The sequence below is a fragment of the Gossypium hirsutum genome, chromosome A13, assembly GCF_007990345.1.
Source record: "Gossypium hirsutum isolate 1008001.06 chromosome A13, Gossypium_hirsutum_v2.1, whole genome shotgun sequence".
Taxonomy (NCBI): Eukaryota; Viridiplantae; Streptophyta; class Magnoliopsida; order Malvales; family Malvaceae; genus Gossypium; species Gossypium hirsutum.
Window position 1 is genome coordinate 110,227,712 of NC_053436.1, and position 24,029 is coordinate 110,251,740.

The 24,029-nt window shown below is 32.3% G+C and overlaps 2 protein-coding genes across 4 annotated transcripts; one reads left to right on the forward strand and one right to left on the reverse strand.

The window, feature by feature from the left end:
* Nucleotides 1-426: 426 nt before the first annotated feature.
* LOC107939445 (pentatricopeptide repeat-containing protein At1g62350) lies at nucleotides 427-2,730 on the reverse strand. 2 transcript variants are annotated; one of them, XM_041085867.1, is made up of 2 exons: nucleotides 2,073-2,730; nucleotides 427-1,152 (listed from the first exon to the last, which is right to left on the reverse strand). In XM_041085867.1, the coding sequence occupies exons 1-2, from the start codon at nucleotides 2,418-2,420 to the stop codon at nucleotides 736-738; spliced, it is 765 nt and encodes a 254-aa protein (XP_040941801.1). In that variant the 5' UTR covers nucleotides 2,421-2,730; the 3' UTR covers nucleotides 427-735. The 2 variants fall into 2 exon arrangements, with proteins under 2 accessions (XP_040941801.1, XP_040941802.1); XM_041085868.1 differs by having other exon boundaries at nucleotides 2,091-2,604.
* Nucleotides 2,731-9,380: 6,650 nt separating this feature from the next.
* On the forward strand, nucleotides 9,381-22,735 carry LOC107939464 (rho GTPase-activating protein 7). Of its 2 annotated transcripts, XR_001695129.2 has the most exons (22): nucleotides 9,381-9,751; nucleotides 11,104-11,140; nucleotides 11,413-11,489; nucleotides 13,294-13,364; nucleotides 13,439-13,517; nucleotides 13,680-13,824; nucleotides 13,937-14,056; nucleotides 14,976-15,053; nucleotides 15,180-15,235; nucleotides 15,314-15,383; nucleotides 15,732-15,819; nucleotides 15,973-16,216; nucleotides 16,674-16,895; nucleotides 18,000-18,347; nucleotides 19,092-19,141; nucleotides 19,429-19,489; nucleotides 19,577-19,660; nucleotides 19,876-20,159; nucleotides 20,926-20,995; nucleotides 21,517-21,723; nucleotides 22,134-22,415; nucleotides 22,538-22,735. XR_001695129.2 is itself a non-coding variant. In XM_016872798.2 (21 exons), the coding sequence occupies exons 1-21, from the start codon at nucleotides 9,698-9,700 to the stop codon at nucleotides 22,320-22,322; spliced, it is 2,634 nt and encodes an 877-aa protein (XP_016728287.1). In that variant the 5' UTR covers nucleotides 9,417-9,697; the 3' UTR covers nucleotides 22,323-22,703. The 2 variants fall into 2 exon arrangements, 1 of the variants encoding a protein (XP_016728287.1); XM_016872798.2 differs by having other exon boundaries at nucleotides 9,417-9,751; nucleotides 22,134-22,703.
* The last annotated feature ends 1,294 nt before the right edge of the window (nucleotides 22,736-24,029 follow it).

Genomic DNA, 24,029 nt, shown 5'->3' on the forward strand with positions numbered 1-24,029 from the left:
ATGGACATCTCTTAGACCGTGTCAAATGCTGCCATGCGTCCAACGGAGTAAAACAAATAAAATGGAAATTTAATTTAATAAAGGTTTCTTTAGTAAAATTAATAAATAAAAATAAATATCTCAATCCTTTTTTCCTTAGTCTTTTTATTTCCTTCTATAATTGGTTTTTCTTTAATTTTCCTTTTTGATTGGTTGCCATGCAGTTTTCTGCCATATTGCGATAATCGAACGGCCCTACCTGCCCTCATTTTACATGCACATTTTTGTTGTGACTCAATGCTATAATGTATTCTTGCCTTGTTCAATGGTACGGTCTTTCGTCCCGTTTTGGTTTTAAATTGGTATTAAGTAGTTTAAGCATTTCGAATCGTTACAGCCAGTACCTGTATTGATATGTATTGACCCATAGCGATAAACCTGAGACAGTACAACGAAACACGCTGACACTGGTACATATCAGAACTAAAACGTCTACTGGTACAATGCTGACTAACTTGATTAATGATCTTCTAGACCTAGCTTTGGACAAGAATTTTCTAATTTGAACTGATTAACCAAAATTTATGAAAAATATTAAGTTTACACATGACACATAAAGGGAGACGATATCTTGCAATGAATTTGAATATCAACTATAACATCCAAATATGCATACTGTTGTGTTCCTCTCTTACCTTGCACCGGCTTCTAACCCAAAACCGTATTATCCATTCTTAAGCAAATGACCGGCAAACTCTACTCGACTTCATTCTCGCTTCTTGACTCTCGATCTTCAAACAAGTCCTCTGGTGGGTCATACACAATCATGTCCGGGAAAAGCTCCAAGAAATCATCTTTGACCTTCTTTCTCAGTTCCGGATAAGGAATGAGCCCTTTCAGGATTACTCGAAATGGCAACGACAAAGGAGGGTCAGGGGATCGTCTCATTTCATCGTATATGTTCATGGCCTCTGACGGTAATCCACTATCTAAGTATACTCGAACCAGGTCTCCGAATGTATGCTGATCAAACAAAACTTGCTCTTTTTTCAAATCTTCCCAAACCCGCCTTGATTCATCTACCTTTCGGTTTCTAGCTAGCATCATAAGCATATCCCTGTAAAAGAACATATCCGGCCGGTACCATATCTCTTTGCGCACCACATCATATAACTGAGAAAAATAAATGAGATAAAACAACTTAACAAGCATCTAATTTGAGCCTAGTTAATGAGTAATGAGCATCTATGCTATTCAGACTCGGGAGTGAGTGTCGTAACCAGTTAGGTGTACATGAAGAAAATGCTCAACACTCAATCTTCTATACCTCATACCATGTTCGAATATATATTAGAAACGAATATTTACTTTAGAAAAAAGGAAAAGTCCAAGTAACATAGATTGGCGATTTCGGTATAATGCAAGCTAGAATTTGGGTGGAAGCATGCTAGGTGCTTGCAAATTAACAAAACAAATCAATAAATAATGCAAATTAACAAAACAACAATAAACAGAAAGAATACCTTCATTCATAATCAAATACCCTTTAACATACACCAAGTAGAACAAATCAATAAACAATGCAAATTAAACATAGAAATTTGTTGTTATTATTTATGCTTCCTTTTCTTTGGGACATTTCAACAAACAGAAAGAATACCTTCATGGTTAGAAAAACCAGATTTATCCCATTATTATGCTTCCTTCTCTTAAATTAGAAGCCCAAGATTAAAACTAGTAAGATATGTATGCATATAGTGCTTGCTTAGTAGCCTCTAAAATTGTGAAAAAAAGATCATCATGTTTACAGTCACTTCCTCCTAACCAGAGTTTATTATTATTATGCTTCCTTCTCTTTGGGACATTTCAACAAACAGAAAGAATACATTCATGGATAGAAAAACTGCTCCACCCATCATTATGCTTCCTTCTTTTAGTACTTGCTTAGTAGCCTCTATATGGAAAAGATTATCACGTTTACAATTAATTCCTCTTAAACCAGATTTATCCATTTTCCCAGAAATTAAAACTAGAAGTTCTTTATTATTTTATTGTGCTTCTCTTTGGGACATTTAAACAAACAGAAAGAGTACCTTCATGGAGAGAAAAACCTGATTTTGTCTTTGGAACTCAGCGAGAACAGATACAATATCAGACTTTAACAAGCGAGAGACATGGGAAAGGATAAAGCGGTGCAGTCGGACCGGGTTGGATTGTAGGCGCTTAAGCTCCTTGGCCGCAATCAACCCCTCTTTGGTCATTTCTTTCTTTCGCCTCCATATCGATAAGCTCGGGCTCGAAGAGGAGACTGCTGCTGCTGAACCCGAAACGTAGAAGCGAACCAAGGCGAGCCTTTGGGTTTCAATCGAAGTATCGTGTAAAAGCAACCGAATCGACGAGGCACGAGCTTTGGCTATAACGCTGCGAGTTAAACGCTGCATAGATTGAAGTAAGCTCGACGAGGAATTAGCCTTTTAATCGAAGGCTTAGCATCTGATTGAAGCAAGTGCGAGTTAAAAGCTTTTGGTTTCCCACCGGATTTTAATTTCCGGGAAAATATATTTCACGGTTAGAAATTGTTTCCCCGGCGGTCGTTTCCTAACTCCTATTTTTATTTAAGTCTTCAGTTATTAAAATAAAATAAATTTAAATTAAATAGTTGAGTGTTTTTTTTTGTTTTTTTATTAAATAATAAAAAAATATTAATAATTAAGTACTATTAATATAATTTATTTTATTTTTTATTGTTAATAAAAAAAGAGATTTTAGATATTGAGTATTTAAATTTGAAACTTGTCATATGCAATTATAAGAGTGAGTCTTTAAATATCATTATATACAGTTGTCACGTGATTTTAGTTTAATTTATTAGTTTTAGTTTAGATTGAACTCATACTTAATTCTTATTTCGATTGTGTTGTAATTGTTTAATTATACTTTGTAATTCTTTAAACAATTTATGTTATAATAATTTCATACTTATAATTTATCGATCGTGTATTTATAATTATATTTGTAACAGTTTAAAAATAAATTCAACTTGATATTTTTTCAAAATCGGATCTTGACCCGGGCGGCCCGGTTTATCAACCCAAAAATGTTGTATGTGAGCTAAAAACAACTGTCAAATGAGCGAATAAGTGCTCCAACTGTGGTCCCCACTAGCCGTTCGTTTCCCCGCTCGTGATTTTTGGCGCGTGATTTTAGCGCGTGCTTTCCGTAATTAACTGAAAAAGTACTGTAATAATTTTTCTTTTATGCGGTGAACCCATAATTCATGTTTATATACTGGCTAAATCACAATTAAAGTCACTAAATTATTAGTAAGTTTATGTTTTACTCATTTAACTTTAAAAAGTTACAAAACGATCATTAAACTATTCAAAAGTTTTCATTTAAGTCACCATGCTGTTAAAAATCATTGTTGTATAGCATTCTCTATTGCACCACCTGCACCGATTGAAAGTTAACTTTTCTATTCTTTTTTATAGTTCAGTTTTTTATAAAACAACTTTAAATGTTACAAATTTGCAAACCTAAATTCAAAAATTTTTCTTCTTTTATCTCCGACACTGATTGTTAAATTGATTAGATCTAATTTGTGTTTTTCTACTCGTTAATGGGTACTAGTCCACTATAACGATCGTCAAACCATCACTTTTAGCTCACTAGTCAGATTTCAAAAAAAAAAAACTTAACAGTCCAATAACTTTAATAAAAACGTTTGAATAGTTTAATAGTCATTTTGTAATTTTTTGAAGTTGAGTGACTAAAATATAAGCTTACTAATAGTTTAATGACATTGGATGAATTTACCCTCTTATATTTTAATTTATTTTCTTAACGTATTTGATTACTGTATTCGGATAATTAATGTGCAACATATTTAGAAACCATAGTGAATATTAATATTTGAACATTTATTATTTAAATTTGATTTATTTTTATTTGTAATAAATTTAAATCTAGATGTCTACTACACGAAATCACCTATTTTTGTAAAATAATTTATTTAGATTTAGATACCTAAAATATAAATTCACTTTACTTTATATATTTTCTTTTTAAATTTTTTATTTAATAAATCCAGATATTTAATGGATAATCTATTTAATTTGATTTAATAAAATCGAATAATTAATGAATTAAAATAGTCGATAGATAATTTATTTAATTTAGATTCAATCCTCGAAATTTAACTCAACGACTGGGTTCAATTTATTTTTTTTCTTTTGTCAATTGAGTCTTAACTCGATTAACATGGCATTATTATCAATATAGGAGATGTGAATTTGAGTACACTGAAGCGTATTATCCTCCTATTTATGAGTTTGGGGACTATAATCATTACCTATATCGTGATTATTCAAAAAATAATTTTTCTTTTACATTTTTACATTTAGTTCCTTTCTTTTTAATTATTGGGTCCATAAATTAACATAAATATATTAGGTATGTTATAAAATTTGACTAAATGTAGTTGTTGTTGTTTTTTTATAATCCATCTGTAACACCCCTTAACCCCAAACCGTCGCCGGAACAGGGCTACGAGGCATTACCGGATATATCAGACAACTTATGGATATTTTACAATTATTATAACATTCATAGTATAATTGAATAATTATGTCCCTATAATGGACTTTCGAAGCCCAACACAAGTATTAAAGTGGAATGAAACGGGAATTGTTCGAGTATTCAGGGAAATATATATATATTTATTTATTTTTAATCCAAATTAACTAATAACTTCATTCATTTTTTTTCATTCCAACTTATACCAAATTATATAATATAATATTTACCATTTTATCAAACTAATAACAAAATATGGTATACCATTCTTATAACTAACTTTACAAGTATATCTATATAACTTATAAATCACCTAGTACATGCCACTTTCAATTAAAACATCACCCAAAATTTGCTGGAGTCGGGACCGTTCAGATGCTGGACCGGGGTACCAGACTCCTATTAACCTGCGCACGGAAACAACCGCACGCTGAGTATTCCGTACTCAGTGGTATTACCATAATTCAAATTATAATAGCAATAAAGAATTTTAATTATCAAACATGTAACTATCTAATTTCACAAATATCAATTCATTCTTAAACTTTCATTAATTAATAATAATGATACAATTTTTATCTATTCTTCAGTTTCCATCACATATTACATGTAACAATTTCAATCACTACATGAACATTAAGTTCATGCCTATCATTTTCAATCTCAATTTCAATCCACTATTCAACTTTTTTCGTTTCTTTCAATATTTCAATAATATAATCAATCAATTTATTTTAAATTTCTCATCTTAGATATTCACCCTATTAACAAATCCGGACTTTGACGGATACACGGATTCCAACCCAAACACACCAGTACGGCACATTGTGCCTAAAACGGTACATAGTACCTGATCAGTATACGACACATAAAGTGCCTAAAACGACACACGAGGTGCCTGATACGACACACGAGGTGCCTGAAATACGACACATAAAGTGCCTGATCAGTAAAGCCGGCAAATCCCGTACACTTCCATATCCTATGGCATGCCAATTATATCCGACTCAGCCCGACTAATTAATAGGGTATTTCTATTCTCAATTCACATTCATTTCCATTCCAATATTACTTTTCAATTAAAACTTTCACATTCAAATCAATTTACAATTCAATTATACATACACATTCACCATTCAATTCAATTCTCATTCAACTCAAATATCAATACTTACCTTATAATTCACTTATTAAATATAGAAGTGATATAAAACATTTAATAAAAAGTATTTTGAATTATAGTAATACAAACCGTGAATTTCTCGTTTTAATCCTCGATAGCTTTCTCCTTTCCTTTGTGCGCCGATGTCTTGGATTCTTTGTTAACTACGAAAATAATAATAATTTATAATCATCAATATAACACAATTCAATTTAATCCATGAGCCTAAACATGCAAATTTAACCATTTTTAATGTATATATATAATTTCACCATTAAGCTGTCTACTTGAGCCATTGTTACTAAATTATTTATATCTTGAGCTACGAAACTCCAAATTAATATCCATAAATTTTCCTTAAAACTAGACTCATATATCTTCTCACCATAAGATTTTCAGAATTTTTTGTCTAGCCAATTAGTACAGTTTATTCATTAAATACTCCCCTGTTATTTCATTTGACAGTTCTGACCTCTCTCTACTAAAAATAAATTATCTCATTGTACAGAACTCGAATAAGGTTCTTGTTTACTTATTTTGAAACTAGATTCATTAAGGAGTTCACACATATAAATTACACTCCATAATAATTTTTGTACAATTTATAATGATTTTCCAAATTTAAAATAGGGCATCTCGAAATCACCCCAAACCAGTCTTATAAAATTTCAAATATCTCTTGATTCATCAATTCATTGCTTACAATATTTATACTATAAGAAACTAGACTCAATAAGCTTTAATTACATATTTTATTCATCCTCTAATTCAATTTCTACAATTTTTGATGATTTTTCAAACTTAAACTACTGCTGCTGTCTAAAATAGTCTTAGTACAAAATGTTGATTTACTTTAATTTCAATTTAATCCTAACTAAATTCACTTACTTTTCTATCTTATTTCATACTTTATTTCTATTCAAATTTTGTCCAAACTCATACTTAACTATTAAATTTCCAGCATATTTTCATAATTTCGAATTTATTTCCATTTAATCCCTAAAACTCAAAACTTATAACTTAGTTTACGATTCAATCCTTTATTCAATTCTAATCAAAATTTCGATCAAATAAACCCCTAATTCCATCATTTTGTTCATCATGAACTTTGTTTAAAAACTTAAAAACTTCTAAACTACTAACTTAATTCTATCAAAACCTTATTTTAATACTTTTAGAACATCAAAATTAAGAGAAGGACATGATTGAACTTACCAATTAAACTCCAAGCTTCAAAAACCCTATTTCCCCTTTTCTCTCTTTTATTTTCTTCTTTCCTTCCCCTGCTCGAATGCTTTCTGTTCTCTTTTCTCTATTCTTTTTGTTTCTTTTCTTTACTCTATTTCTTTTATTTACTTTTGTTACTAATAATATATAATAATTTATTTATTTATTTATTATTATTTTTTACCATCCACTTGTCAAAATTATACTATATAACCAAGTAAAAATCTTAGATTTTTACTCCTTTTGCCGCCTCATCTTCCCAAATAGGCATAATTCCCTATTTGGTCCTTATTATTTCCTACTAATTTATAATTAAACTTTTACTCCTTATTTAATTTAGTCATTTTTACTAATTACTCTAAATTAAGCTAAATTCACCTAATTTAAACCTAATTAAACACATCGCTAGACTCATAAATATTTCTAGTAATTATTTCGAACTCGATTTACTAAGACGGAGGCCCGATGATGTTCTTTTTCCGGTGCCTGTGAATTTTGGGTCATTACACCATCTTTCGAAGGTCCGATTGAAATGGAGTTAACTCTAAATTTAAATGTACTTGATTCTACGAATCATTCGACTGTAGTTTTTGGGATCATATTGGGATTAATGATAATGATTCTTCGGAGGTTGGTGACCTTACGAATTCTGAATCTAGTGTTTCAATCTCAAAACTGTGTGGGACAACTGGGAAAGGCACTATAATTAGGAAAGGTCTGAATTAATGATCGTGATTAAGACTGTTAAAAACACTAAGGTCTCTCTTTCAGATTCAACGAACTCAATAGTGGCTTAAATAAATTCCTAAATTGATACCAAGCTTAATAAAATTGTGACAGTTCCAAATAGCAAGCATTAGAGCGTGAAAACTACTTCTAAGCAGTAAGGTTGGAATGATACTTAATTAATTTTCTAAATAGTGTTATTTCTATGTCTTTTTCATTTAGAAAAAAAAAAAACATTTGCTTTCCTTTTTGTACATAACATTAAGTTTGTTAAAAAAGCCTTCATTATAGGATACAATAAAAGAGCCAACATTAATTAAAAGGTTAAATTATTATTTGGGGTTTGAAGGTTAGACTTTTCATTTTCAAGGATTAATTTAGATAAAAAATCAAAATTTAATATGAAAATAATTATCACATTCAGAATTTAATTTGAATAAAAAAATTGAAACCCAAAAAATAATTTAACCTTTTATGAAAAGTTACTCAACTAAAATTTTAAATCTAAATATTATTATATGCATAGTTTTTAAATATATTTTATTTATTAATTCAACATTGATTATACAACTCAACTTGATTATTATAATTATAATTGTAAATTATTCTAGAAAGATAATTTCAATATTATTAAATAACAATAATAATATTTTTATTTGTTTTCTTTTATCCATCATAAAGACACATTTCTTATTGTAGTATCTTTTTTTTTGTCCAATTATATTTGATGAAAAACTTTAATGCTCGAATAATATTAGAAATTAAATTTCATCAAATTAATACTAAATTTTAAATCAAACAAAAATTAAATAAATTCATAATTAATACTAAAATTATTTTATTAATAAAATTATAAAAAATTCAAATATAATAATATTAACAATTAGCTTTCATCAAGTCAACTTTAAAATTTAAATTAAACACTAAAAAATTAACATTATTATATTTGAGTATCAAAATATATAACTTTTGTCAAATAAATATATCAAATTGGACAAAAAATAATATAATTACCACACTAAAAAAATATCTGATATCAAATCATATATTAAACCTAAAAATAAATTAAAACTTTTTACAAATCCTCATTTAGATTTTGATAAAAAAAACATTTTATTAAATTGATGTGATAAATAAAATAATATTAATACACTTAATAAAAATTTATAAATATCAAACTAAAATGACAAAAATAAACATCTAGAAATGTAAATTATATTGTTTACAAACATTAAAAAAAATCAAAAGAAAATGTCATTGATTTGAAATTATTCAAAATTGGAAGTAAAAATATTATGGAGGATTTTGTATTAAGATTTAAATTATAATTAGTTATTTTTATTGAAAAAATGAATAAATTAATCATTTATACATTAGATCTAAAAATAAATTGATTATTTCTATTAAAATTTTAAAAGATTGTACCGTTAAAAATTGGTTAGGCTGACAGAATAATCAAGTAGTGACATGTGGTGTGCAGCTCATTATAACGTATAAAAATAAAATTTTAACAGTAAAAATGAATAAAATTTTAACCAAAGAATATATTACTTTTTTATTTAGCGTATAAAAATTAACTTATTTTTGATAAAAAAATAAAATACATCTTACAAGGACCTTGGTGGTACTTTTACCAAGGAAAATGATATTTCCAAAGGCTGATGTGAGTAGGTGAAAAGCATATACAGTCTTCCAACCTACTCTAAAATTTAACAAAATAATATATATACATATATATAAAATAAACAATGAAATGAAATGTGAGGAAAAAGGAAAAGAAATGAAAAACAGAGATAAAGCATTATTACTTAGGGGAAAATGCAGATTGGTATATTTGTAGAAAAACCCTAATCTTGAAGATTCACTTATTATTTGTTCTAAGCTTTAGATCTTTGCTTCGATTCCAGTTAACTCGCCGATCTACTGTGTTGACTCAATGTCGAAATACTGAGCGTTTCGGTGAGAAGTTGAAATGCTGAGGAGTTTTTGATATATATATTTTGAATATTTCAATGTTATTCAGCGAAAATGTCGGCTTCGTTAGCGGCATTCGAGCGGCCTAGAGGAGGAGCCTCAAACACGGTAACATCTATTTGTTCAATTTTGTTTTTGATCTTTTAGATTTTAAAAAAATTGTTTGGTTTATGAGAAAATTGAATGTGAATGGAAAAACTAAAATTTTGGATCTTTTTGTTGTGAATTGTTTGGATTTATTATTTGATGTTCCGGATAATGTAGTTTTGATTAAGGCATTTACATTAGCTACTGATGCTAGAAGTTGAAAGAATTTGATATTCTTAAATTGAAGTTCATTTTTTCTTTAGTGGTATTATCATCATCTAATTCCAAAGAAAGAAGGGCTTTTAAGACGACTGTAATAGGGAAAATATTGAAAACTTGAAAACGAAATAGAGATTAATAATGTTGTTTAGATCAAATTCGAAGTCTTGGGATTTTGATTCCAGCTAATTTAATACTGAAATGTCAAATATGTAAATAATTAAAATGAGATTTATGATTTTCGTTGATATCAAGTCTTTAGTTGATATTTAGTTCCAAGTTCAAACCTCGAGAAGCCATCCTCCTTTCCTTCCCCTTGTAGGAAAAAGAAAATTGCACCGTTGCAATAAAGCATGGATGGAATCGAACTGAATTTTATCTAAAACGAGCTCGAATGATCAGCATCAATAAAATGGCCTGCACATTTCATTTGCCCCCCCTCTTTTGTTCTAGGGTTTGTATAAATGTGCAAAATAAACTTCTAACTGTTTTATAACGAGAAAGTTGTCATGCTGTTTGGTATATAATTTGGTGACTTAAGAAGCATTGCATCACGTTGGAACAGAAAGTTTAATGAAATCCAGATGGGTAGATCACATAAAAAAGGAAAAAGATATATAGAGGAGCTCGGAAATTCGACCAAAACCCTTAATCTTTGACTTTACACTTTCCATTCTCACCGGTACAATTTTTTAAATCTAAAAGCTGTAAGCTGTTCTTCCACTCTATCCTAGATATCTTAGTGCCCTATGGATCTTAGATGCCTCAATTCATGGTCTACATAATATCTGAGCTACTTGGAATTTGATTCACTGCCTATAGACACATTTTAATAATGTCAACAGTTGAATCCATGCATTACCACAACTTTGGGTAGTTCATAATTTGTGAGAAAAACAAAGTAGACTGTGATGTGGTAGCAAGAAAACAGCCTAGTCATTTTGTGAATAAACATTGTTTCAATCATTTAACTTTTCACAGCGTTAACTGACCGCACAGCTTTAAAAAATTTGGGCTTTAGTGGTACCTCCAATGATGCACATGCTATATATGCACCATGGAATTGATTAAAAACACTTTTGCGAGAGTATAATTAATTCTACACGAGGTGCTTGATGCACTTTCATGGCTTCTAACATGCGCCTGTTTTGCAGGTTTTTAAAAGTGGTCCCCTTTTCATATCATCAAAAGGTAAAGTTTTTTTATCCGCTGTTTGCTTTCATCCCTGCTTTTAAGTTATTTTCTTAGATATAAATTCCCTCAACAATTGTACTATTCGTCCATGGGTTTTACGTGTATAAATAATGCTTATGTCTATGCATTTTACTTGGTAAGAGAGTAATTGCCTCAACTTGCTGCACATTTCCTCTTATGTACAACCATATCTGTAAATTTCTTAGATAGTCCATTGATTCAATTATTAATATATAGCTTATTTACAAGTTCGTGTCAAGCTTCTGCAGGGATCGGATGGAAGTCTTGGAAGAAGAGGTGGTTTATCCTCACACGCACTTCATTGGTGTTCTTTAAAAATGATCCTGTTAGTACCTATCATCCTTTCATTGTATGAGTAATTATAGCATGGCTTATTTATTTTTTCGATATATAAATATTCTGTTTTACTGATTTTTAACATTTATGTGTGGCCAAAGACATGCTACTATTAGTAATCTGTTGTTTGATTGTTAACTTCATAGTGTGATTTTTATTGACTTTATAAACCAGGAATTTTGGACAATGACTGTCGTGTTTGCATATTAAAAACTAAAATATTCTCTTGCATCATATTCAATTTATTTGTTTTTTTTGCTCACCTTTTTATACTTTATGCATATTTCATGTCATTTCAATGCTTTAGTTGTAGGAATGGTTTAATAGTATACCTTAAATCATTCAGAGTGGTTGCACATAGATTAGGATGATTAATTGTATGCAAGACAATACTACAAGTCATCACAGGAATTTGGGAGAGTGGTTGTGGACCATTCTATCATCAATATGCTATTTGGTAGTAAAGAATGTGCATGTTGGGGATTCTTGATGCTTAAATGATGGCATATGATCATTACAGTCCTATTAAACATATTTGATTATGTTTTTGGAAAAATATTTAAGAGTGAAGCCTTGGTATCTTCGTTGTCTTGAAGGAAAGAGACAAGTGGAAGGCATTCTCCATTTGGCAATTGTGACATAGCATAAACATTATCTTTACCGTTAGTCATAACATTTGCATGCGGTACTTGTTGGCAAGGATTTAAAGAATCCATTTTGTTAGAGGGGATTTTAGAGGCTGTAGGATTCCTGCTGAGCTATATTCCCTAGATAATAATGAGGAAAATACAGATTTCTGTTCTAAAAGCTAACAGATGGATGTCTAAACAGAGAAGACATTGTTTTGGAGACTTGGCAGAACTTTAAGGTTGGAATTTGACCTAGGGAGATATTATTATTGTTGACAATGGGTTGACTGTCCTCACTAGGTTGTTAGGGATGGAACTCTGGCTCAGAAGAGATTGTGCCTTTATGATCTTGCAACCACATGTGCTTCCTTTCCCCAATTTGAGAGGATGGGGTACTTCATGACTTGTCACCTTTTCATAATGTGACATGTTTGCTTTGCAACGTTTAGGGTCCATTGGTTGTTAAGGTTTTTTCAAATTTGCCATAGATGATCTAGGTACAAACAAGTATGACAAATCCTGTTAAGGTTTTGGCCCATGCCTCTACAAAAGTTATGAGCAAATAAATTTCCTGTATTGGTTGTAAAACTGGACTTTGTGATTGGATGGAAATACTTAGCATGCCACTCTTTATGGCGAATGGTCTAAGAGAAAGTGAACATTAAGTGCATGGTAACAGAAGTATAATCTTGTCTAGCATTCTCCCCTTTATCCTAAAGGTAAAAGGTCAAAATCGCTTACAGAAGTCGTGGAGATCTTTTGGAACAGTTACTATGATAGGAGTTTCCATCTTGATGCAAGTCCAACATAGTGGTTTGAATGGAAATGATGTAATAATCCACATCTTTTGCATTCGGGTTTAGAGAAGGTGAAATGTTTGAGCCTGCAATTGGTTCTGTGATTTGATCTTTCTATGTGTTCCTTCCCTTCCATCCATTTATTTAAAGAGAGGGAAAGGGGAAGAGATTGATAATTTTCATGTTTCACTTTTTAACGTGTTCTTTTTAGAGATCTTATTTCCGGGACTTAATCAAGACAGATGCTTATTGCTTTATTTCCCTGCACAGATAATCCAACCAATATCTTGCATTTTCTGTATTAAATGTTATTTTAAAGTTTATTTTCAGGATTTAATTGAAACAATTTGCTTTAATTTTTATGCAGAGTGCCCTACCACAACGAGGTGGTGAAGTAAATTTGACTTTGGGGGGCATTGATTTGAATAATTCTGGAAGGTATGGATAGTCATTGTGTGTTTTCTGGGATAGTTGGTCACAACGGTCTTGCTTATAGTTCCTCTTGTTTGCAGTGTTGTTGTTAGAGAAGATAAAAAGTTGTTGACTGTATTGTTTCCTGATGGGCGTGATGGACGGGCCTTTACCCTTAAGGTGCATCACTCTAGTTGAATATTGTTTCAGCTAATATTTTATGTACTTGTTTTCTTCTTCCTCCTTTTTTTTATGAAGAAAATTATTTGAACTACTTGTAGTACATGATTTTCCTGAAGAATATGTTAAACAAGCTAACACCATGTTGCTTTATAAATTCAGGCGGAGACATCGGAAGATTTGTACGAGTGGAAGACAGCTCTAGAACATGCCCTCGCACAAGCCCCAAGTGCTGCACTTGTCATGGGACACAATGGGATTTTCCGAAATGACACAGCTGATGCAATAGAAGGGTCATTCCATCAATGTTTGTTCCCCATAGTTCCTTCTTAAATTTCTTTGATGATCACCATTCATTGTCTGCCAATTTTTTTTGCAAATTTTCCACTTATGTTATTAGGTTTTTGGGTTCTTCTTAGGGAGAGACAAACGCACTGCTAAGTCATTGGTTGTTGGGAGACCTATTTTGCTCGCACTTGAAGATATTGATGGGAGCCCATCATTCCTAGAGAAAGCTCTGCAGTTTCTTGAGAAGTTTGGTAAGTGTTGATTTTGAATCGTGAGTCGTGACTATTACTTGTTACTTGAGCTCTTCATTAGGTCTGATGGAAGGTGGAGTCCTTCTCACATACAGTTGTCTTGTCTAGAATGTTGTCTTAATCTGTGGAATTTGTTTATGCTTGTAATGAAAACAGTAGGGAAGATGCGTGACCATCCATTTGGTTACAGCATAGAAATCCATAGCTTATGTCTTCAAACATTGTTCTGCTGCAATGAACTCTGGGATATTTAAATTTCTTCTTGTACATTATATCTGAAAGAATCAGTTTGGGGAGGTTTTGTATTGGCCTTACACATGCACACCACATGCAGAAATAATCAGATTGCAATGGTAGCCAACTGTAGGGTTGGTGTTGCTTCAAGTAAAATCATTAAGGATTAATATGAAACTAGCAGTATGATTTTCTTACTCCTTTTCTTCTGCCCATGTAGCCGCTGATTTTTTGCTTTTCATTAGGTCCTATGCCTTTCTGTGTACTGCAAATTAAGATCCTCTTCTAGGGAAATAGTTTGCCTTCTCCGTTGTACTTGTAATCTAGAATACGGACGAGCTTTGGTGAAAATTTTGTCCACAGAGATCCTTTTGATAAATAATATTATTTTTCCTCATATTTGGTCTGGCTTTCTGAGCTATATCATCTATGCTAGATTGCTCAACCCCACCTGCAGCCATGCTTTTCTAGCATTCAATGAATTTGGGATATTTAGGATGTGTAGTTAAACTTTATGATCTGCTTGAGTTTGTCAGACTAACTAGTAGCAAGCTTAGTTTTGGAATAACAAACTGGGAAATTTTAGTGGTTACATGAAGAGACCTGAAGTAGATATGCTGAAGAATGTTCCGTGCTTTTTTGTTACTACTTTGTCTTTCACTTTTGTATGATGTTTCTTCTGCAGGAACTAAAGTGGAGGGAATTCTACGTCAGTCTGCCGATGTTGAGGAGGTTGACCGTAGAGTTCAAGAATATGACCAAGGTACTAATTGATGATTATTTTAGATTATCAACATATTTGCATATCTGGATTCCTCAACTGGTGGTTATTTTGTTAACATGCCATCCAAATTAAGCTATGCTACTTGTCATCCTTTTTGTAATGTAGGCAAGACTGAATTTGATTCTGATGAAGATGCTCATGTTGTGGGAGATTGTGTTAAGGTAGTTTTATTAATACATTATGTCATTTATAGTTTTCCGATTAGTGTCCCCTAATCAGCCAAGGTGTTTGATTTACAGCACGTACTAAGGGAGCTGCCCTCATCACCAGTTCCTGCATCCTGCTGTACTGCATTGCTGGAGGCTTACAGTATGTGTAACTACTTTTATTTTATATTTTCCATGTTTTCTCAAGTTTTTATGTTGAGTTTTGACAATACATATTTAAGATTTTAGATGATATATACTGTTATAAATCCTCAACATGCATTTTTGTGTCTGAATTTTGTGCATTAGACGTTTATTTTAAAATAAAAAAAAATAAAAAAACTTTTCTTATGAAGTTATGATGCTTCACATGCTTGCTTCTGTCTCAGCAGTTCTTTGTTTGCAAGTCCTTTTTATGTTTCCTTTTTTCAATGATTGTTTTGCATTTTAGTGAAATAATTGTTTCATGTGTCTATATGAGCTAATACTGAGTTACGTTGTATTTGATAAGAAATTGATCGGAAGGAAGCCCGGATAAATGCAATGCGCTCTGCAATATTAGAGACATTTCCTGAACCAAACCGGCGCCTGTTGCAAAGGTAAAACTTCCTTGGTTGGGCTAAGTCGTGATTCATTGCTAAGAATGCCATTAGCTATCTAGTTGTATCACTTGGTTGTGCTCTGGAAGATACATGGAAGGTCTTATAAACATTTTTTGATTTATATGACTTGATATGCATCATGTTTTATAGGATTCTTAAGATGATGCATGCAATCTCATCTCATTCACACGTGAATCGAATGACTCCGTCTGCTGTGGCTGCTTGCATGGCACCCTTGCTTTTACGCCCCTTATTAGCTGGTGAATGTGAATTGGAGGATGACTTTGATGTTAATGGTGATAATTCTGCCCAGCTTCTTGCTGCTGCAAATGCTGCTAATAATGCTCAAGCCATCATTACAACTCTTTTGGAGGAATATGAGAATATTTTTGACGTAAGATGCTCTCATCTTCTTTGTTGCTTGATATGGTTTAAATGCTCTACATGATTTGTGGTAAAATCTGAGTACATCTTTCATAAAAATAGTTTGTATTCAAATGACATGTCATGAAAAATAAGTTGTACAAACTTCGGATTCTTGAAATTATGTTATTATAAGTTCTATAGCATTTACCTATAAATTTTAATTAAGCATAATCTCATTTAGAATGCTTTTGATTTGAATGAAGTTAGTAGCTAGTAGAGCTGCTGTGAGAGTGAGGAGAATGTCATTTTATGCTGTCACTAAGTAGTGAAAGCTTGTCCCTCCTTGTAATATCTATAATGACGGTGAAGCTTTTTTATCATATAGTTTCAAAAAAAAAAATGTTAACCTTTGCATAATCAGAGCCCAATGCATGTTGTCACCTTTAACCTAGTACTATTTGTGGTGATGATTTGTGTTGTTTCAGGATGAAAGTCTACAAAGATGTTCTATTTCAGCTGATTTTCGGATTGAAAATAGTGCTAGTGAAGATTCCACTGATGAGGAAAATCCAGATATGAAAGACAATGGCTACCATGATGCAGAAAATGAAGCTGATCCAGACACAGACAATGATCCTGAACGTGTGCTTAGTGGAAAACTAAGTGAAAGCAGTGGCTATGCAGGCAGTGATCTATATGACTACAAGGTTCTTTATAACCTCTTTTCTCTAATACAAATAAAGTTTATACATCCATGAGTGAACACTGGGCCAGGCTGGGGCCTGGCCTGACGTGATGCTATTATTGTATTTATAATGTAATTTCATTGTTTTAAAATATCATTAAAAATGTAAAATTCCTTTATGATATTAATAATAAACATAATAGGGACAGCCAGGTTAGGTCAAGCTCATGCCTAGGTTTCAATATGTCAACCGGTCCCCACTTCTGGAAACCTTTGCACATGCACATGCACATGCGTGTTCACTGACTTGACACGGGACATTGTTATGATGTCTGCTGTTGTGATCAACGTTTTGGAGATGATGTCAGGATATCTTGGATGTGGAAGTTACTTAAAGGTCCTTTGGTTGTTGCTGTAGTACTCTTGTGTTGAACTTGAGAAGTTGATGGGTTTCATATGTTTTAACAATCCATTTCCTTGCTCTTTAGTGCATGCTCTGCTCTCAGGAATCATATGTTTTGATTCTTTCAGAGAATTTGTGATTGTACAACTATAATAATCATGTCCTATGGACAAGAAGTATCTGGGCTCGTAATTATCTGTGAAGGGTAGTATATGTTAGAGCATACTATTCATAGAATTTGAATGGTTTCAGTTTCAACGCGTACTTTGAGATGTATTTGTCATTTGATGGTTATATAAACAGTAAAAGAAGTCATCTGTATGTTATGAAAAAGCATTGAGTAGTTAGGGGAACCGGTGTAGATAGTTTCATTTTGTGCTCAATTTTAATGAATGATTTGCAGCCACAAGAAAGAAAAAGAAGCAAAGAGTCAAGCTTAAAGTCATATGTAATAAAGCAAAATTCCATATTAAGTATCCTATGAAGAGCATGCTTTTACACGTGTGACTTACCCATCTAGTTTAAGTTTACTGCTGCACATTAGGCATTTAGCTTGATAAAAGACAGGTTGAACAAATGAAACTTTCTAGTTTGTGTTGTAGGTTGCTGATTGGTACTTTCCTTCACTCAAACAGTTGCAGAACTTGATTGATAATCCCTTTAACTAATTGGACTTTCTTTTGTTTTGTTTTTTTTCTTTCTTTTTTGTGTGTGTGTGTGCAGGCATTTGAGGATGATGGCTCAGATGTTGAATCCACCAGAGACAATCAAGCTCAGGCTGAGAATACAAGCTTAGTTGTAGATCCTCCAAGGATGAGAGACCCTGATGCTCAGCTGGAGGAACAGGCTAAGCAGAATAAAGGAAATGAAAATCAAATTAATGAGACAGATGTCTCAAGTGTGCTACCTACTGGTGAATCTTACCGATCAATGGGTGAGATTCTGTCGTCAATGGATCCTGGCCATCCTATATCTTCACCTGGGCTTGAATCTTCCACTGAGAAGCCAGTTGGTAAAGCTAAAGGCTCAAGTCTTAATGCTAAGAGATCAACATTTTGGGGAAGAAGTAACGTGAGTTACCATTTTTTGATGCATTATTTAATTACGAGGAACTCTCAAATCAGATGCATTAGATACATCAGACTAGGGGGATTAGAAAATTGATCTTTGAAAGGAGTCTTGAAAATTAAGTTAAAGGCTTTATTTATTGCATCCTCTTTATATTTCACTTCTATTTTCTAGGATTTCCATCACATAGTGCCTGGAACTGCAAGCCCCCCAAATTCTTTCATTATTAGATAGATAAATGCTCTACACCATCCAAAGATTGCATTTATTATTCTCAATTTAATGATTCTGGTTGGCGTAGCTTCATCTTTTATCGAACTGTCCTCAATTACCAGTTTCATTTTACCTAGTAATTATCTTTTCTACATGTAAATCTTGACAAATACTTTTGGTGCTGAGATCATTTGGAGGGTACTCTTTTTTTATACACTCAAATAAAACTGCATCAGTGGCTAAGAAATGTTAATCTTAATGAAAATCCTGTTTTTCATAAGAATTGCCTAATTTACATATCTGACTGACTTGATAATGTGCAATCTTTTGCTCTGTTCATGGTTAGAGTTTATAAAGGAACATACATAGCCAAACAAACTATTACTGAACTTCTCTTCTCGCATCTTTGCAACCTATGTTATTCCCTGCTTTGTTGATGGACATGCACGTGCTTTGGCGTTACCCTCACTTTCTACAGTTTTGATTCACATAGTAAAACCATACTCACTTTAATCTTCGTTGACTTCGTTACAGGCTAGAAAGACACCATCAATGGAATCTGTTGATTCTTCGGGTGAAGAAGAGTAAGATGCTTACTGAATCTTTATATTTTGCATTCTTTTTAACTAGTATGTCTGCATTTCAAAACCATTACTCTGGCTTTGTGCTTTTGCATCTCCTGCTTTCCCAAGCATGACCTATTAGTATCCATCTTGAAAATATATCTACTTATTTTGACTTGATAGTTTCATAAGATGTCCATACAGTAAAGTGGTGTGCTTTTGAGTTCTTATATAACTGAAAAATATTTTTTCGTCTCATGTCTGCCACATTATAATGGCATAAGCAATTTGTTATTTTTTTTTCCTAGGCTTGCTATACAGAGGCTTGAGATCACAAAGAATGATCTACAACATCGTATCGCAAAAGAGGTAGCACTACTTTCCTGAAATCATCCTATGCCCAAATGGAGAATTATTTTCTGTTTCCACTGACAGATTGCTCATTACCTATTGTAGGCTAGAGGAAATGCAATTTTGCAAGCTAGCTTGGAAAGGAGAAAACAAGCTCTACATGAACGTCGTTTGGCACTTGAACAAGATGTATTTCTTTCTTACCATTTGCACACTTATTCCTTTAAAAAAAAAAAAAAGAAATTGCTTGCTGATTTTAACAGTAATTTTCTGCAAGGAGTTGAGTCTTCGGGACATCAACATTACTTTTAAGAAAACTATTCTCTCTTATGCAATTATCTAACCTTTTGTTCAAGAATCAGATTGCTTAAGTAGTGTTCCTACATACCTGTAAATGACTGTAGGTCTCTAGATTACAAGAGCAGCTACAAGCTGAAAGGGATCTTAGAGCGGCTCTAGAAGTTGGATTAAGCATGTCATCTGGACAATTTTCTAGTTCCCATGGAATGGATTCCAAGACAAGGGCCGAGCTTGAGGAAATTGCTCTTGCCGAAGCTGATGTGGCTAGATTGAAGCAGAAAGTTGCTGAACTCCATCATCAACTGAATCAGCAACGGCAACACCATTACGGTTCTCTCTCTGATGCATGTGACCGTTATCAGCATGTCCAAAATCATAACTCTCAACAGTGAGTTCATTGAATTCTTTTCAATACAGGTTACCAACATGTCTAAACTGGTAAAACTGATGGACTCAATGAGGTCTTAATAAATTCTTTTAGACTTATGTCTTTTGAAGCCTTTTGGCTATTAAGGTGAATTCAAGCTTATATTGCTTGGACACAGGTGTAAGTGTCGAACGTGGGCATGTTCAATTTTTTCCAAGTTTTCCATGTATTTGGAGGGTCCTTGGAGGATCATATCCTCATAACCTATTTGAGTATGTGTTGGACATGGGTGCTTAAGGAAAAATAAAGTTTCGGAATAACATAGCATTCAAGCCCTTAAGAAGATGCAGTTCTTACAATATGCTTGAAGACATGGATCCGTATTGCTGGCTCTTGAGTGGAGTGTGGGAGGAGAGCCATCTTTTTGTAGCTTCTAAATCACTAAAGCCGAAATCTTCTGCAATAAGTCGGGTTTTTGGTTTGGATGGGATGTGGTCACTACCAAATTTTCAATAACCCAATAATTGAATCCTAGAGAGAAAACTTTTGCAACATGTTTATGAACTGTTTTCACCGTCTTGTAATGGTAGTTATTACATTTAAGGGTGATTTTGAAGGATTTCTAATTATTGATACTTCACACTGTTATATCATTTTTGATGCACTTACCCGAAATGGTAAAATTTAAATGTCTATGAAATTTGTCTGCTGAAGTGTTTAGATGCAATTCTTTTAGTAACCTTCCCTTTCCTGTATGTAAAATGTATATTCCTTTTAATGTCTGCAGGAGGTTTCTCCAGCAAGATTTTGACACAACCCTTGCTTATTGTAATCATGAGAGGAAACAAAGAACAGAGGTATGTCTTCGGTTTCTTTTAGAATCTATGCACAGATGGGTTGATTGAATCGAACTTTAAAATTTATTGGCTTTCATTATTTTATTATTTTGGTCTGTTCTAGAGTTTTAGAGCCAGCTTGGCCCGGCTGTTTGACCCAGTTTATAGTTGGGACATTAAAGGTTATCCAGGACGGAAAACCCTAAGCCCGAATTCATTTAATCCTTATGGCTTACTGGCCTTGATTTTTTTGGTCTTTGAGTCCAAAAATGGAAAAGAGAGTGGCTTTGTTGGAATTTAGGCTTTTTTATTGAAATGAGAATGTTGAATGGAAAAACTCTATAAGGAGCAGAAAATTGAGGAAAATAAAAGGGTGGGGGTTGGTTTTTAATTTAAAAAAATCGTTAATGCTTTTGTTTTTCTGCATCCATTCTGGTCGAGCCGAGTCTCTTACATTTAAAGTCCGGCAAACTATGTACTTGTTTTAGTTCTTCAGATATTTTTGTTCAATCCTCATTATTCTTGTTAAAACTATTATGCAGGAGAGTTTGTTAGGGCCAGACTGGAGAAATGTTAAAGGACAGGGATTGGCAATCGGCAACAGCACCAGGCAGCCTACTCGAAAGCAATTTGTGGATTCACCGAACTTGAGTGACTCAAAAATTATTGAGGCATCGCCAAATATGTCTATCAATGAGCTTTGTGCAGTCGGTTCTGCCTCTATCCCTTCCACTTCAAGAGCAGCAGAGGTAAGACCGATTATTTTAGCCATTGAATGATCTTATTTGCCACCAGGAGTTGGTTTGCATTTTGCCCTCTTTACTTAAAAAATGAGCAAATTAGTTTTGGTACATTATATCAAAAAGTAAATTGATCATATTCTGTTAAAATTTTCATTCATTTCTACTGTTAAAAATGACATGCCACGTGTAGCTCATGCTTACATATACGGATTAGATTTTAATTGTAAAAGTGGACGGAAGTTTTTACAAAAGGACTACTTTGCTCTTTGATCTATCGTAGAGGGATTAATTTGCCTATTTTTTGAGTAGAGGGATAAAATGCAATCTGGCTCCTAGTACAAGGACTTTCATGGTACTCTTACCGTCCAAAGTAACTTAGACTCGACACTGAAATCCACGGCGTTCTCCATTCACAGGTGATTGATTATACGAGACATTCATCAGCAGCTTCTTCTGCTTTAGTGGAATTAACAACCCGTCTCGATTTCTTCAAAGAACGACGATCCCAACTAATGGAACAGCTCCACAACCTTGATCTCAACTATAGCAGCACATCGGCTCAGGATTTTGTATACAAACCACCGTCATCCCCTCCATGGAACTAATCACCATGGGAGTACAGTTGAAAAATCTGAAGGGACACCATTGCTGGTCTTTTGTGTCTTGTTGTACATCCTATGTTTGTTGCATATATAAATGTATTTCTTTTAGCTCTTTTTTCAAATTTTATTTCGTTTTTTAATTATTTTTTTGGTTGGGTTTTTTGAGAAAGTAATTGGATTTAACGAAAATATTTTATATTTTCTTTTTTGTTGGTCAGAACACATTGTAAAGAAAAAAAAAAGCAGTGAGACTGTCAATGGTTGGTGGAGCTTGGAAATTGGAAATTGGAGTCTGAGGTACGTGTATTATTTGAACGAATTGTCGTTCTATGACTATGATCGTCTCTGCACTGCTAAAAATATATATAAATTTATTTCTTTTTTATTAAATTAAAAAAATTACATGTTAAAGATTATATATATTTATCAAGAAAGTATTTGCATTTAATACATATTTTTATTAATTATATATATATATCTTCTTTAGTACTGGTTAGTATTTTCATTGATTAATAAATTTTTACTGGATTTTGACACACCTGTAAAACAGTAAATTTGAGTGCCCCCCAATTTGCTTCTTAGGAAATATTATATAAAATAATATTTTTTCCAAATAATAAACTGAGTAAATTTTTTTATTTAAAGGAATACTTGTTATTTAATAGAAATGGCAATTTTTAGAGATTGTAAGTGCAAATACATACTAATTACATGTACAAATATATGTTGGGTTTGGGATAATATATATATTAGTTTCTAAATTTGTTAATTAGGTTCATTTTGGTACTTGAATTTGACAATCAAATTTATTTTAGTCCTTCAAACTTGAAAAATGTATGGAAGTCTAATGATGTGACACTTTAAAATTGTTATATTATCATTTAAAAATTAAAAAAAATTATATAAATTTTCCGGTGATGTCTCGTGATATAGTCTTGGAGTATTACATGCAGTGTTTTAATTATTGGATTGGAGGTTGAATCGGTTTGACTCTTGATTTTCGATTCAATCAGTTTAATTGATAAACCAACAATAATTAAACAAATAACTAAAATTTAGAAAATTAAAAAATAGAAAAATTTATTAAAATACTTCAACCTATTCAATTATTAATTTTTGTTTTAGTTTTCAAATTTTATTAATTTCGAGCAATTTCGTCTAAACCTTTTATTTGGACTATTATTTCATTCTTAGTCTAATAGGTCAATTCAATTATGTTTCTAGAACATTGATTATATTAATAGGTCAATTCAATTATGTTTCTAGAACATTGATTATATTAACAAATTTTGACGGAATCTAAATTTAAAAATCAATTATGAAAAAAAAAGGAACTACAAATATTAAAGTGGGTCAAGTTATCAATTTCAGGAAAAAAAATATATTATCCCATTAAATTATGAGAACCATAAATCAACCAGTAATATGGTTACCTTAAATTTTGCTAATATGGTAGTATATCACTAAAGTGAGGTTGATGATGACGACAAAATTCTCTTTTTCTTCTTAAATTAAAAATGGAAATCATTGACCGTTGGAATAAAACGGAAAACAAAATAGACGGCTATGATTATCTTTCATTAGCGTGTAAACTAATGGAACCCACTGGTTAGTATAGTTTGAGGATTGGAGTGTGTATTACGGTATTACCGATGCGTGTCGTTATCGATGCCAACGCGCGTGGACAAAGACTCATAATGGGTGCTCATT

Excerpts from the sequence above, each read along its gene's own strand:
- LOC107939445 (XM_041085867.1), bottom strand. The coding sequence starts at position 2,420 with ATGCAGCGTTTAACTCGCAGCGTTATAGCCAAAGCTCGTGCCTCGTCG. Across the intron at positions 1,153-2,072 it reads AGGTTTTTCTCTCCATGAAG|TTATATGATGTGGTGCGCAA; the intron begins GTACTCTTTCTG and ends TATTTTTCTCAG.
- LOC107939464 (XM_016872798.2), top strand. The coding sequence starts at position 9,698 with ATGTCGGCTTCGTTAGCGGCATTCGAGCGGCCTAGAGGAGGAGCCTCA. Across the intron at positions 13,518-13,679 it reads GACGGGCCTTTACCCTTAAG|GCGGAGACATCGGAAGATTT; the intron begins GTGCATCACTCT and ends TTATAAATTCAG. Across the intron at positions 20,160-20,925 it reads CAAAATCATAACTCTCAACA|GAGGTTTCTCCAGCAAGATT; the intron begins GTGAGTTCATTG and ends TAATGTCTGCAG.